At 42.5% G+C, this 16,157-nt stretch overlaps 1 protein-coding gene across 6 annotated transcripts in view; it reads right to left on the bottom strand.

Annotated features, from left to right (window-relative positions):
• Nucleotides 1-1,059: 1,059 nt before the first annotated feature.
• The window catches only part of LOC149311668 (tRNA ligase complex-associated NAD(P)H dehydrogenase PYROXD1-like), a 39,347-nt gene continuing 24,249 nt past the window's right edge, over nucleotides 1,060-16,157 (bottom strand). Inside the window, exons 2-5 of one of the 6 annotated variants that reach the window (XM_089527628.1) lie at nucleotides 12,524-12,573; nucleotides 8,183-8,320; nucleotides 7,063-7,393; nucleotides 1,060-6,035 (exon numbers count right to left, since the gene is read on the bottom strand). In XM_089527628.1, the coding sequence (XP_089383754.1) occupies nucleotides 2,284-6,035; nucleotides 7,063-7,222 (3,912 nt within the window). In that variant the 5' untranslated portion in view covers nucleotides 7,223-7,393; nucleotides 8,183-8,320; nucleotides 12,524-12,573 and the 3' untranslated portion in view covers nucleotides 1,060-2,283. Of the gene's footprint in view, nucleotides 6,036-6,228; nucleotides 7,394-8,182; nucleotides 8,396-11,858; nucleotides 12,117-12,497; nucleotides 12,574-12,966; nucleotides 12,987-16,157 lie in introns of those variants that run through there. The other 5 variants (XM_089527630.1, XM_089527629.1, XM_089527627.1 and 2 more) reach the window with 5 other exon arrangements.

A 16,157-nucleotide genomic window follows, 5' to 3' on the forward strand; every position in this document is an offset into this window, starting at 1 on the left:
AGTATTCACAGACTTGAACCAATCCAGTATAGTCTTTTTCATGGAGTTGTGGACACCTCATCTATCACTTCTGTTATAATATCAGTGTCCAAGTTGGCTCTTATTTGAGATATTTTTTCTGCAAAATGATTATTTTGCACAGCAGGCTATTGTAGGATCTAATAATGGGTTCTGAGAGGTGGGCATCTGGGTTAGTTTTGTTTTCTTTTGTTTAAATAAGGGCAGCTCAATGGGAGGGTGATGCCATGAGTTACCTTACTGGGTGACACCAACCCTAGTGGTGCCACTGGCCAGCACTTCTACATTTTTACCGTCTTGTTTTTCATGCAGAAATATTTTATATTCTGCTGCTGAATTTATTTTGGATCCATATTCTACTGCATTAGGTTGCTCGGGTGCCTTATCTTTAAGCAATATGTCTAAGCATGTTCAAGATCACATTTATAAATAAAATACCCCTCCTATAGGATTAAAAAACCTTGTCTGCTCCCCATCCCCATTTTTATTATGACTCACACAGAGATAGGTCACACAGGTACAACAGTTAATTTGTTGAAAACCATTTAAAGTTTATTTTCCACTGCAAAGATTATAGCAGTAGTTTTCAACTTTTTGTATCTGTTGAACTGTGACAGAATTATCAAGAAACAAAAAGCCTATGTTTTATAAGAAGAACATTTATAGAGTTACAGACATTTTGTTAGTACATTTATTATCTGTGGTACGTTTTGAGAACATTCCAAATTGCAAAACTAGTCTTAGGATTAAATAGAAGTACAGTGCACCCGCGTTATATGCGGGCGCGCTTTACGCGGACTTGAGTGTACGCGCTCAAGCCGTGGGGAGCGCGCGAGGTGCAAGGGGCAGCGCGTCCCATACAGTGGGCAAGGGCCCACTGTAATAATTGTGCTAGTAGTGGCAATTGTAATAATACTGTTGAGTATAAATGTTACTGTTAGGCACAAAGAACAACAATTAAAATCTGTACTGGAATGCTTTTGTTACAATAGCCAAAAGATCTTAGATTACTTTGTATTCCACCAGTGATACACATTCCAATGATTAAAAACAACTTTATTAAAGTTTTGTTTTATTTGACACTTTACATATATCTTTTTAATTGTATCTATTTTATATGCTGCCTTTCTTGGACCTAAGGCAGCTCATAAAAGATTTAATAAAAGAGTACAATTTTAAAATGCAATTAAAACACCACATTAATATCATAAGTTAAACATGTAAAATCCTTTAAAATACTAGGTTAAAAATATTAAATCATAAAAAGCATACCAAAACAAACACCCCAAGAAGAAGCCTCAAGTGCACTATTATGTATTAAAAGCCTGCTGGGGGAAAAAGTTTTCACCTGCCAGCGAAAGGAAAGAAGGGAAGGGGCCTGTCTAGCCTTTCACAGAAGGGAGTTCCAGAGGATGGAACTAAGAAGTTCCACTGAGAAGGCTCTCTCTTGTGTCCTCACCAAGTGAGCCTGTGATGGTGGCAGGGCCAAGAGGAAGCCTTCTCCTGAAAATCTTAGGGTTCATATGTGAGATATATGGTCTTTCAAATAGTCTAGACCTGGGGTTTATAAGGGGTAAACAAAAAAGACTAAAATGAGGCTGTTGTACTTCGGTTATATGAGATAACATGATTCATTGGAAAAGTCAGTAATGCTTGGTAAAGTCAATGGCAGTAGGAAAAGATGGAGACCACATTTCAGGTGGATTGATTCAATCAAGGAAGGCATGGCCCAGTTTTTTCAAGATTTGAGAGGGCAGTGGATGAATGAGGACCTTGGAGGGCTCTCATTTAAAGGGTTGCCCTACGTCAAAATCAACTAATAGCAGAACAAAGAGCCAGTGACCTGAACAGTCTTTATTTCTGAACAGATATGTACAGGACTGTGCAATTCATATTTCACACAACATTTTTCATGTATCAAATTTCCAGAGTTTTTTTTAAGGGTTCAAGATAATAAAAAATTATATCATACAGCAGAATAAGACCACAGAAGATGTGCATTTATTAAGAACAAAACAAAAACCACAGGCCAGGAGCAAATATGTTTTTAAGACAGAGGAGATCCATTCCACAAGATTAAGCCTTTAAAAAAACATGTGAAATGAGTATGGATTTTAACCATCTTGTAATGGAGATTGGGTTTTGCAAGACTTCTTAAAGATGGGGAGGCTCTGGCTACTCTTCCAGATATGACATCAAACCATCTCTGCTTGTTTCTTAAATGCATACACCTCATTTATTTTCAATAATAACAGAGGTAATGCCTCAATATCCATAAGGTAAACTTTTGAAGTCTTTGCAGAGCACTCTCTTATCATATGTTACCCTCAGTGTTCTCTGAAAGGACTTGGTCTGAATAAGTAAGGTTCCTTTAGTACTGACAATTCTATCTTGTTTAACCAAAATGTTTTTGGGGTTTTGGTGGTCATTATATGGGCAATAATCTAGGACTAGGTCCTTAAATGTGTCAAAGTTGATTTTTTCAGAGTTAGATACATTCAGAGTAATGCCCTTTACTTTCATACAAACCTGACCATCTGACAACTTGTACCCATATGACTTGGGTCCACTAGATACAAATTCTGTAATATATTGATTTGCTGGGATCTCACTGGTCAGATCCCCCAAGAAGTCCCCTAAAGGTGGTTTCCAGTCCTCCTGCCGACTCACAAATATGACAGAATCTGTGTCGTAATACAAGCAGCGGTCTTGTAATCTGTCCAATACATCATACAGCTCTAACCGTGCATAAGCAGTGGTGAAACAGGCTATTATGGCATTTGTGTCTCCGGATTGTGTGTAATGGTCTTTAGCATATTTCCAGGAAATGATAACAGCATCATCATTGATAACATCAAAGCTTGTAACCTCATATTTTGTGGAAAATGCATAATTCAGAACCTCTGAAGGTTCTCTTAGAATACTGGTGTTAGACATATTTGTACGTTGACCAAATTTACCCCATAAGGAGTTTAGAAGTAATTTAGCACTTTGGCGCTTTGTGGGGTTCTTCACAATCTGATCAGGACGTAACTGAATACCTTCTTTCTCATAGAAAGTGTTGATGTATTTGTTCTTCTTTTCTGCATCTGTACACCAGCTAGGGTACCCAGAAGCTTCTTGTTTCTGGCGTAGGTTCTTGTTGACATATTCTGAAAACAGATCTTTAGATCGTTGTTCAAAATGCCATATTTCAGAAATGCTGATTATTCTATAGGACTTCTCTATAGCCTTCAGGAGTTCCACAGTGCACCACGTTCCTTCAAGAGCTCGTTCCTCATCTCTGTGAGCACAGGGTTCCCACTGTTTGGTTTCTGCACATGTACGGCAGAGAGTAAAGATAAGCTTACCCCCCATCTTAGTAGGCAACACAGGGAAAAAAAGGCGTCGTGGGGGAAGCACTTTAACTTTTGCAATTCCAAAATACTCAGAAAGTGGCCTAAAGTCTTTATAAATTATGCTAGGGTGCCCAATTGGGTATTCTTTGGTTTTGTTAACGAATGGGTATAAACTAGTGAAGTCATAATAGTGGATTTCCTCCCCATGCTTTGCTTTGTAGTATAGGGAGACAGCATTTGTTCTGCCCCCAAAGAAAGCATCTCTGGGCTGCAGAGGGATTGGCAGTTTGTTTTTAGAGAGAAATGCTCTAAGATTCTTATCAGATTCTAGCATCTCCTTCCATTCATGCTCCCAAATATTTCTGACTACAAAGCCTTTTGTACTGAGATAGCTATGTTTTTTCTCCATGTTCTTTTTAAGTTCACAATATGTTGTGCCCGTGATAGGATTCTGGGCATTCTGTTCATAGCAGATGGAACAACCATGAAAAAAACATCCATTAAACTCAAAGGCAGTACGGCACCCCTTGACCTCTGCATACCCATCAAGAAAGTATCTGCCTACTTTTTCCTCCCCACCTTTCAGAGCATGTTTAATCTCAATGCCTTCTGTATGTTCCAAATACATAAGCCATTGTATTGCAGGGGTAGAATATCTCTTAGTCTGTCTATGGTAGTTGTCATGTGGAAGAATTGCTATGGTGTTTGGCTGTAAGAACATATATTTATACATAGCCATTGAAACACCAGCAAGGGTTACTAACTGGAAAGGGTCTATTCCTGATTTGTGCTGTTTATTGCTATTTGTGTTGGCAGCTTCTTCCGTAACAGTCATTGCTATAATTTCTTCTCTATACAAGGTACAAGCCTTCCTCAAAATTTTGACGTTTTGCTGACAGTAAGATGCAAGTTCTTTTTGTAGATTAAAGGTGTTGTTTTCATTGTCCCTGTACCATGAAAGAAATGTTGCTTTCTCCAGTGGCATCATGCTATCAATACCATAGTTCTCCATTGTAGGCATAGGCCCTACATAGTTTAAATTCTCTGTTGTATTAAAAATATGTGGGAAAAAGCTCTTGCTTCCTTCAAAACCCATAGCTTGAGGAAGTTGTGCTAACTTCATGGGGAGGAAATTTGAACTGTCTATAAATCTTATGCCTAGTTTAATCACAGTTACACAAATCAGCTTGCTAGCCTGTGCTATGAGCTTTATCTTTTGTCTTTCAGTCAACAGCTGTCGGACAATAAAATAGCTATCGTAACGCATGGCATAATGGGCTATGAAAGTGTAGCCTCTGTATTTTGGTTTAATAAATTTACTAACAAAATCTGAAACACACTTTGTTCCTTTGAACACCCATGTAACACCCTTTTCTAAGCACATGGCAAAAATATAGATGGGGGTGTGATTGCCTGCCTCCTGTAAGCATTCAATATCATAGAAGATATATTTGTTTGATATTTTAGGATTTTTGAGAGGGTACATGAAGCATAGATGAGTGTTGATATCGACAACTGGATTCTGACACTGTTTGCAGCACTTCCTTTCACGCCTTGTTTTCTTGCACTTGACCTTTTTTTCTGATGCCAAAACATTATGTCTTTTCAAGCAGGTCTCAGACTTGCAAAACAGTTTACAATTAGGGCAACATTTCCCAAATCCTGGTTCACAATTTCTTTCTAAACACAGAGAGCATTGGTACTTGCATTTATGGCTGTGGCTGTAGACAGTACCACACACACTGCAATAGTTTTTCATACCGAAGAATCCTTTTATATTTCGAATCCCATAATAGTGTTCATCATATAGCAATAGGAAATATGTTTGTTCGTATATTGGGCCTTCTTCTGACCTAAAGATCTTCCACTCATCATTGACATTATGGACCACACCTATATTTACTTTTAAATGTCTCTCAAAGGTCACTACATCACTCAGTGTTATTCTTCTCTCAGCTGAAATGCCAAGCTCCTCATATAAACGTCTAGCATTTTCCATCAAGTTAGCATCAGTGTGCTTCTCAGTTGTCATAACTGCATAGAGACTTCCAGCAAAACACAGATTATTGCCTCTGTTATTTAGATCCACTAAATGCATTTTCTTCTTACGTATTACTTCACTGTAAAGTATAGATCCTATAACTCTACGCCCACACCCACCCTTATTTCTGATCACTGTGACAACAAGTCGTAATGTGCCATCAAGGTGGATCTCTCTATTGCTCTGTGACAAATCTGCAATGTTGTTGAGGAAGTCCACAGCAGACAAGTGTTCCTTGTGCCTCTTTACAAAGATAAAAGGAACGCTTAACTGATCGCTGTCTAGACATAGTTGAACTAAGTCATCATAGTGTACTTTCTCATTAAATTCATCAATCAGTTGCTGTAGAATGTCATGGAACTTCTCTTGTGCTTGGAAGGGATCACTTAATCGTTCCAGATTGTTAATCCTGAATGATACTCCATACTGGGCTACTAGTAACTGAAAAGCATGGCGTTCCCACTGATCTAACCTTTGCAGGTGAATTCTTGGTGACTGTGAACTTTCTGTGTCAGCTGGAGAATCTCCCTTGGACACACCAACATTGGTATTTGTGTTTGATAAGATGGTAGGGGCTTCCTCATTTGACAAGTCCTTGGGGCTTTCCACAGCAAGGTTACAGTTGAAGACAATAGGATCTGAAATAGAGACAGTTATTATTTATTTATGTATATTCCACCTTTCTTCCAGTATAGGGACTCAAGGCAGCTAATATCAGTACAAGTTTTAAAAAGCATTACAATAAAGATACAAAATTTAAAAAATAATTAAACAATTTTTAAAAGTTAAAAATATTACATATTAAAATTTAAAATATATTAAAAACCCTATACAAAACTCTATATAAACCTCACACAGTATTTAAAGTCCAACCTTTATCAGATTGAAAAAGCCTGGTGGCATAAGAATGTTTTTATCTGCTGTTTTTTTCTGCTAGGTAGGGAGTTCCAGAATCTGGGAGCAGCCACTAGAAGGCTCTCTCTCTTCTCCGCCATCAAAGAGGGTGGTAGGACAGAGAGAAGGGCCCCTTCCAATGATCTCAATGCTCTTGTGGGCTCATAAAGGGAGATAACTTGGACCCAAACCGCATAGGGCTGTATTGCTCAAAATCAGCACTTTGAATTGTGCCTGGAACCAGACCATCAGCCAATGAAACTGATGCAACAAGGGAGTTGAGTGCTCTCTATAGCCAGCACCCATTAACAACCTGGCTGCAGCTCTTTGGGTCAGCTCATGTTTCTGAGCACTTTTCAAAGGCAGCTCCATGTTAAGCACATTACAGTAATCCAAACAGGATGTAACTAAGGCATACACCACCGTGACCAGATCTGACTTCTCCAGGAATGGGCACAGTTAGTGTACTAGGTTTAACTGTGTAAAAATGCTCCTGGTAATTGCTGATATCTGGGTCTTCAAACCTGAGTTTTCAGGGGGAGCATAAACCCATCTAACACAGACTGAATATCTGTTCTTGGATCTGTCTTTTCACTGACCAGGAGCTCTTCTGTTTTGTCTGGATTACGCTTCAGTTTGTTTGCTTTCATCCAGTTCTGTCCATATTTATGACTTTATTTAAAATGTTTAAAGCTGTTACACTACTTTTCTGTCTGGACTTCACTCCTTTTGTGAGGGTTGCATTTTCCTTGTCACCGGTTAATTTCTTACCCTTTAAAGTCAACTTGAACTCATTAGAGAAAATATCAGGATTGGAACTATCCAGAATGTCCATTTTTTGTTTTTTAGAGAGAGGCTCCAAAGCCTCTTTTTGCCTTATGTTCAGTGGACAGTCAGTCACAGCATCTTCAGGACTGTTTGTACTCATCATGTCTTTAGCCAATGGTGTGTTTTGTTTATTGGGATCTTCTGGACCAAAGGACTTCGGAGGTGGTGAGTTCAAAGTAAAAATTGTTCTAAGGAGCTTTGATTTGCTGTTGCTTTTCTCCTCAAACAGTCACCTGAGGGTGCCTTGCCTGTTGAGTGCTGTTGGAAGCTTAGCCTATTTGGAAGAAAACAGAGTACATCAGTCTCAAGAAATCTTTACAAGTCCAAAGTGATTTAACCTTCCAGACTTGTTCCCAGCCCAACCTGTCACACCTTGAGGAAATTTCACTGGCATTTGGATTTCTCCTATTAAATACAAACATACGTCCACACACACTACATTAATTGTCAATACAAAACATCAAGTACAGACATATAAAAGAGGGGATTGTAAAAACAGAAGCTTATATTTCACAGACTATGGCCCAGTACATATCTGACTGTATGACTGGAGCGGTGGTGGCTTTTTTTCCTCCACAGGGAAGCCGTAGCTGCCAAACCACGCAGCTTCCCTGAGGAGAAAAAAGAACCTGCAAAAAATGGGTTCTTTTAAAGCCGCAGGGGCGGTGTAACAAGTGCACCACTGGTTCACTTGTTATGTAAGCGCCGCATGGCAATGTGCGGATGCCGCGCAGCACTTATGTAACAATGGTGGCACCCGTGTACGCAGGGCGCTGCCATTGTTACGGCGCCGTGCCATACCAGGGTTAGGGACTGTGAGGTTGCTGTGTGGTCCCTTAACCCTAGTACAGTGTCAGCACGGTGCTTTAGCACCATTTGTACCAGGCTTATAAGAAAAGAGAGAGAGCTTTAAAAGGCTAAGTGTCTTGCATTTTTCATTTATTACGCAAAAGCAGAAGCCTTAGCAGTAGTGACTGGTGAATTCTTGCATTCATAGGGCTGTAATGGGGCTGCATGCATATCTTAAATTATTCTTGCATGTAATACACATATGAGAACACACCTGTGAATTTTTGTGTCCATTTCTCTCAGAAACACTATCCACTTCCTAATGAATAATCTTAGCCATCCAAACTGTTTCAGAGATCATAGCTACCAAAAACCTTGTTGAAGTAGGTTTTGTGCAGGCAGGAAAATGCATCTGAAAAGCAAATTACTTTTTATGAAGTCGAAGGCTTTCATGGCTGGCATCCATAGTTTTTTGTGGGTTTTTCGAGCTATGTGGCCATGTTCTAGAAGAGTTTATTTCTGATGTTTCACCAGCACCTGTGGTGGGCATCTTTAGAGAATACTGGAAATTCTGTGAAGTATTCTCTGAAGATGCCAGCCACATAAGCTGGTGAGAATAAACTCTTAGTGAACATGGCCACATAGCCCGAAAACCCACAAAAACCTATAAATTACTTTTTCCTAACCACTGAATGAATAAACCAGATATCCCACAATCTACATATGAAAGTACATCTAACACTAAAGCACTGTGCTGAGCTAGGAGATTAATCAGTTCCATGCACTCTTTTATTGTTGTTGTGCGCCTGCAAGTCATTTCTAACATATGGTGACCCTAAGGCATACATATCATGGGTTCTCTTGGTAAGATGTGTTCAGAGAAGGTTTGCCATTGTCTTCCTCTGAGGTTAAGAAAGTGTTACTTGCTGAAGGGCACCTAGTGGGTTTTCATGGCTGAGTGAGGATTTGAACTCTTGTCTCCCAGACTCCTATTCCAACACTCAAACTACTACGGTCCTGGGAAAACCATTTAGCAATTAGGTAATCCATTCATCCTGAGAATACTGGCCTGGGATATGATTTTGAGTATAAATGTAGATGCTTTGGCACTAGCAATTTGGTCTAGTTTGAAGCACAACAGAACCTCTGTCCAACTTCTACTAGATTCCTCAATAAACTCACCACCACCATCACCCCGCCATGGCGGCTCTTGAGGCATCTCTATTCTGGACATCCCTCAATTGGAGCTATGCTTCAGAATAGTATTCCCATTAGCAAAGTCTACAACTTAACTCCTCCCACCTTTGTTTCATTAGTTCCTGGGTGTGTGTGTGTGTGTGTGTGTGTGTGTGTGTGTGTTGATTACTTTCCTAACAAAAATAAGAAACCTTATTTGGAATTGCCTCTGGAGTTCTGTGTGGTTTGGAATCGATGTAGAAAGGGAATGATCCCAGACTGAACTTTGCTCCAGCCAAGATGTACTTTTATTTGAGCTATTACAATTCTCCTAAAATATATTAATTGGTGGGTGCCCTCCTGAAACCCCCAGCTTTTGGGTACCAAAACAATCTATGGCATCTTCAGTTGAAATGATCTTCCCTGCACTCATGTTACCTGTTATATCAATAAAAGTGAGTAGGGAAGGAGAAGGAAAAGATAGAAGGGTCTGAATGAGAAAGAAAGTGAGATGGAGGAGCCAAAAGAGAAAGAAGCAGGAGATGGGTTGGAGGAAAATCTTTCATTTAATTTTCCAAGATCTTGGCACCGTGTGAGTAATACACTGAAGACTCACATTTGGGTTCACTGCAGCTCACTTAAAATAATATTACATAATAATTAGACAGTGGGTCCTCCTCTTATGAGGGGGATCCATTCTGGATCTCTCCGCATAAGGGCAAATCCGCATATGCTCGTGCCCCATAGGAAACAACGGGGTGCGTGCATGTGGCAGTGCACACGCCATTGCTTTTATTGTCGCGTGGCTTCCACATAAGTTGGAAGCCGTGTATAGTGCGCCCACATATGACATGGATGCACTGTATATTATACAATGCTTTCAACAGAAACCAGTCCAGAATGCAATCAAGTAAAGAAAGACGTTACTGAAGAGAGTAATGCTCCTAAGACTCTAAGCACTTCCTTTTTCATGCAGACCCCTGAAAAGTCCCTAGTTCTTTGAGGGCTTTGGTCTTCTACTAAGCAAATTATTCCTCTCACCTTCACTCCATTCCAAAACACACCTTTCCCCTCCTTTTACATTATTCTGTTTGACTTTCCCCCTAAATTTAGCTGTTCTTCTGCATCACCAATTGAGCAATCTGAGCAAAAAGTTCTCTTTTTCCCCTCCACCCTCCCTGCTGTCATCTGAAAACAATCACAGAGCCTGCATACCAACAGCGCTAAGTGGAACATTTCCAGAAAATAATATTTCTTCTCTGAGGGAGCCAGCCTTCCACCCTAATGACCTGAGTCACTAAAGCATATTTTTTACTTCAACATTAATTGCTAAATCTATAAAGTTAGGTGAAATCTCTAGACAATGACTTAATAATTTAGTTCCAGTCTCTGCTTCTACACACACTTTGCCTGATATATATCTAGTCAGATAAGTTCACATTCAATCACTCTGAGAATCAATCCAGACCGGGGGGGGGGGGGGGGGGATTATTTGAAAGTTTTGTTCCTATACAAACTGTTTTTGTTTTGGAGAGATACATGATGTTATACCCATCCTGAAGTATTCCCGGGGAACTCCTGGGATTATAAAAGACTTTTGTCCATTTCTGAAATGTTGCTGGAGTCTAGATGTGACATGTGCTCAGTGGGAGGGGGATGGAGGCAGGGAAGAGAACCTAGGATATTTCAAGGAAGAGTTTGGATGGAAAGCCATGAATAGGCAGATAAAAACAAGAGTACTGTAAAATCTTGAAACTTCCTGTGAGTTTTGTCCATTCTGGACAAACCCAGAATTAAATAAAATCTCAATATTATTCTGTAGCTAGAACAGCTAGAACTTGAGGAAGTAAATGGATGGAAAGGCTGAAGTTAAACTGAGATAAAGTAGAAAACAATGAGAAGACCATCCCCCCTAATGATTTTTCAAATCTTGTACAGATCTTGGTCTGTTGGATCATTGTTTTGTTGTGATATCATGTTTTTTTTAAAATGCTTCATTATTATAAACTGCTTTGAGATTTTTGAAGTGAGGAGCACATCTTAAGATAGCTCTAGAATGGCAATAGTGAAAGCCTCCTCTTTGCCAAGTTTTCCTCAGGTCATAGTCCTTCCTCTCAACTCTACTTCCACCTCCACCTCCTTAACAGGATTAGTCCAAGAAATTTTGCTGCTTGAGGCAAATGATGTTCCTTCCCCAATTCCATGTATAGAAGCAAACTGGACTGGTTCAACATTAGCATTGGGATAATGTCCTCCCTTGCTCCCAAGGATAGTTGTAGATGTGGGCTTTCAAGTTGTTTCCAACTTATGGTGACCCCAAGGCAAACCTATCATGGGGTTTTCTTGGCAAGCTTCTTTAGAGAGTGACTTGCTCTGGGTCAACCAGTGGATTTCATGGCTGAGCGGGGATTCAAACTTTGTTCTCCAGAGTCATATCCCAACACTCAAACCACTATATCATGCTGACTCCCCAAAGACAGCAAGTGAATGTAAATGGTGCAAGACGGGCTGGGTGTAGCACAGCACTATAGCTCTGTCTTCCAGCAAACAGTTTAGGAGAATTAGGAGGAATGGTTAGATGGCCGCTACTGATGTCCCTGCATCTGTCACCTGAGGTGGTGGCTTCACTCTGCCTACTGTTAAGGTTGCCCCTCTTCCTCAAGCTTCTCTGCTCCTTCCTCAAGTCAAAAACTAAAACCAAAACCCTGTCTGTGTTGGTTTCCAGTTCTACTTACAGCACTGTCCAACTTTGCTGAGGCGAACTATTTACTAACCTTGGCAGCTGTGTCACCCATTTCTTCTTGTGCCCTGTTGCTGCTTCCCAGTGCACAACCCAGAGCCCAATCTGGGCATTTCTATATAAGGGAATAAATAGTCCTTAAAGGAGACCCTCTGAAATGAGCATGATTTGTTAGTGGCAACTCAGGAATACCATTGATATCAGTGGGTCTCAGAAATGGGGTAAGACCAAGGCTGAATTCCAGAAGGGTCTAACTGTACCACTGAACTGCCTTGTCTTGCCCATGGAATACTATTGGGGATCCAACAATCCACTACTGCTACCTTCCACTGCTAACCCTCCTGTATTTTCCCACTTCTCCCTCCAGCTTAGTCCTTCCAAAAGATATCCATGAGGCAGAAAAATAATTTAAAAATAAAACAACCCACACTATTGTTTGTTAGGACTACGAGACTGCACCACCACCATCTTCCTTCTGGAAGCATTCTAGTCACTCTCTTTCACAAAAGCTCGTTCCTTCCCTCCCCACTCACTCCCACCTCCATTGCTTCTATAAATTGGTCAGAGCCAGGAAATGTTACTCTACAGCCAGCATATGTAGCCCACAAAAATCTAAACAAATCACCACTTCCCAACCCTGAAGTTGAACCACACATTCAAAATGCTACAATACCACCACGCGCTCCAGATTCATCTCACTTGATGTCTCCACCAGCCGTGATTTGTTGCTGCTCTTCCTCAATGTCCTACTGTGTAGAAAAAACAGAACAAGGGTGAAAAGAGTCAATCAGCAAGAAAGTAAGATGATTTCTGGTTATCACAGCACAATCTGATCATCTTTGTCAGAGAGACGCACCACATACAGACCAACCCCCCTCTTCCTGCCCTCCCTTTTGGTTTCGTTTCTCTCATTTCCCAATTCTTGCCTCCTGAGCCCTTGCTTGTGGTCTGTCCTCTGTATGACAGAAAGAGAGAGCAAGGAGTGTTGCGTGACGTCTGATGGAGTTGTGCACTGAAGAAAAAAAAAAAAAAAGGAAGGAGAAGAACCAAATCCAAAGGAGGGCAGGGTGGGGAACATTTCCTCCCAACCAGGGGAGACATCAGCCAGTATAATTTAAGGACTAGGAACATGATGTGCTAACCTGCTTTTCACGTGATGATGGTACTCTACAGATGTTTCATCCTTTTCCTCAGGCCTGTTACAGACAGGCCAAAATAAAGCTGCTTCGAGTCACTTTGGAGGTATGGTATTTCAATGATGCATGTGTCCTAAGAGTCCAAAAGCCGCACCAAAGCCATGCTCCAGTCCTAAGGACTGTAATGCAGCTTTGGTGTGGCTTTTGGACTCTTAGGACTCATGCATCATTGAAATACCATACCTCCAAAGTGACTCGAAGCAGCTTTATTTTGGCCTGTCTGTAACAGGCCACTGTGAATTTTCTGTGATAAGAGGAACACACAAACTAAAAAAGGCTTAAGCCGTCACCTAAACCTAATGGGAAAAGCAACACGTCACACCTTCCTCTCCTCTCTGCTGTTAACTGACTACAAACTACTTTCTTTTTGCACTTTTGTACGCTGTTTGTGGCACTTGAAGTAAGCTGAAGACTAAGGGGGAAAGGGGAGGAAGGCAAGAGAAACTGGGACATTTCAAAAGCATCTGAAAAAGTGGGACATCAGATATTCCCACAGAGGATCAAATGCAGAAATTGAAGAAAAATAGTTTTTAAGATCTCCAGTCAATGCAGTCTCGTGTCACATCCTACCCCTGGCCTACTTCTGGAAAATACAATGGGATGTTTGGTGTATCTGACACTCTCCCCTCCATTCACTTCTGTATGTGGCTGCAACAACCCTTCTAGGACTGTTTGCTTCCTAGACATCATGTATAGCTAGGGTTGCCATAAATCAGGACCTCCAAACCGGGACAAATGTAGGACAAAATTTTCAAATGTAGGACACTTATTTATTTATTTTTTTAGCAGATCCAAGCCTCTCCCTCCCAGCTTCACTTTCCTTCCCCCCTAGGGTTGCCATAAGGCAGGACCTCCAAACCGGGACAAATGTAGGACAAATGTAGGGCCACATTTTCAAATGTAGGACACGTTTTTTAAAAAATGGAGGACACATGAAAAAATTGATAATTTTTTTAAAATGTTAATATAAATGCATGTTTCTTAGGCATGCTCAAAATGGAGGACATTTTGGCATTATTCCTAGACAGAAGGCTGAAATGTACTTCTCTTTCTGGCCAAACATCCCCCCCCCCATTCTACAAGAACATTTCCCACTCCCAAGCAGGCATAGCATTTGCAAGATCACAGGCAGTCCCTTGTGCCACTGCAAACTACATTTCCCACTCCCAAGCAGGCATAGCATTTGCAAGATCACAGGCAGTCCCTTGTGCCACTGCAAACTACATTTCCCACTTCCAAGCAGGCATAGCATTTGCAAGATCACAGGCAGTCCCTTGTGCCACTGCAAACTACATTTCCCACTTCCAAGCAGGCATAGCATTTGCAAGATCACAGGCAGTCCCTTATGCCATTGCAAACTACATTTCCCACTTCCAAGCAGGCATAGCATTTGCAGGATCATAGGCAGTCCCTTGTGCCATTGCAAACTACATTTCCCACTTCCAAGCAGGCATAGCATTTGCAAGATCACAGGCAGTCCCTTGTGCCATTGCAAACTACATTTCCCACTTCCAAGCAGGCATAGCATTTGCAAGATCACAGGCAGTCCCTTGTGCCATTGAAAACTACATTTCTCACTCCCAAGCCTTCTTAGGAATTCCCCCCTTCCTCCTTTTCCTTGCCCCCTCCAAACCCCCCAAACCCCTCACCCCCTCTTTTTCCCAGGTATGTCTCAACTTAGGAGGGATTTATGGGACAGATCCAAAGCCTTTTTTTCTTTTCTAATGGGGGCAAAGCCTTGAGAAGCCCTGGACCCCTGAGAAGAAGAGGAGGGGGGCTTAGAGAGAGGAAGAAAGAGAAAAAGAAGATGAGGAGGGGGAAGAAAGGAAGAAAAAGGAGAGGAGGAAGAGGAGGGGAAGAGGAGGAGAAGAAAAAAACGGAATAACAAGAAGAAGAGAAGGAGGGGAAAGAGAAAGAGAAAGAGAAAGAGGGGAAGAACAAAAAGCAACTTGCCTACAAAGCCCTCTCCGCTTGGAATTTGGAGCATCATGCCCAAATAAGGAAGCAGAGGGCTGCAGACCCCGCCCCTGCTGGTTTCAGTCCTCCTGCTGCTGCTCCAGACAAGCTGCACAGGCAGCACTCTATAGAAGGCAGGCAGCAGCTCTGGGAGCTCAGAGTTGGGCAGCCACCTGGGAATGGGAGCGGGGGCAGGAAGGGACCGGGCACGCCCCCCAGGGGGCGGGAAAGTCCCGCCCACCACCGTGAAATGGCAACCCTATTCCCCCCAACCCCTTCGGGGGAGAGGAAATCCCCAGAAAGGTGGAGCCTGGGCAGCGGAGGACAAGCCTAGACCGAGGACGCAGGCTCCTGAGGGACTTGTGTGCTCGGCCCAGGCCTGTCCTCCAAGGCCACGGAGGACAAGCCTAGACCGAGGACGCAGGCTCCTCAGAGGGGCTTGTGTGCTTGGCCCAGGCCTGTCCTCCGAGGCCGCTCTCCTCTTCCCAGACTTCCCCTATCCTTCAAAGGGCTCTTTGGAGCTCTTTGAAGGGAAGGGAGACAGGAAAGGAGAGGAGGGACCTGGGCACTGGCCCAGTCCTGCTCTTCCCAGACCTCCCGTTTCCTCCAAAGGGCTCTCTTTGGAGCCCTTTGAAGGGAAGGGAAGGGAGCAGGGAAGGCGAGGACTCAGCGGCTGTGGAGGACAGCCCCAGGCTTCTCCTCGGAGGCTTCATTTTCCTCAGGCCAAAGGGAGAAGCCTGACCCAAGCAGGGAAGGTAAGTAGGGAACTAGGGAGGGAGGGAGGGAGGAGGCAAGGCGAGGGACTTTTGTCCCCAATCCGATGTCCCATGCTTCTTCACCAAGACTCTACTGTACACAGAAAGTGCACTTTGGGGGGGAAAAAACCTTTGAAAATGGGCACCCACCTCCTCCTCCTCCTCCTCCTCCTCCTCCTCCTCCTTGCCATGCTCCAAGAAAGGGCACTTTCCCCTCCCCCTGGCTGGCCCAGAGTCTCCCTCCTCCTCCTCCTCCTCCTCCAAGGGTCCACCTCCTCCTTGAGGCTGGCCAATGGCAGAGTGGGGCTGGAAACAGCTCCGCCCCAGCTGCTGTGCCATTGGCCAGCCAGCCTCAAGGGGATGAGTGTTCCCTTTAGGCGCGATGGCTGCCAGCCAGGGCCCAAACCTGTGATTTAGAAGGAACCG

Source organism: Sceloporus occidentalis, unplaced genomic scaffold (genome assembly GCF_023333645.1).
Source record: "Sceloporus occidentalis isolate IW3139 unplaced genomic scaffold, rSceOcc1.0.p SCAF_5, whole genome shotgun sequence".
Classification (NCBI taxonomy): domain Eukaryota; kingdom Metazoa; phylum Chordata; class Lepidosauria; order Squamata; family Phrynosomatidae; genus Sceloporus; species Sceloporus occidentalis.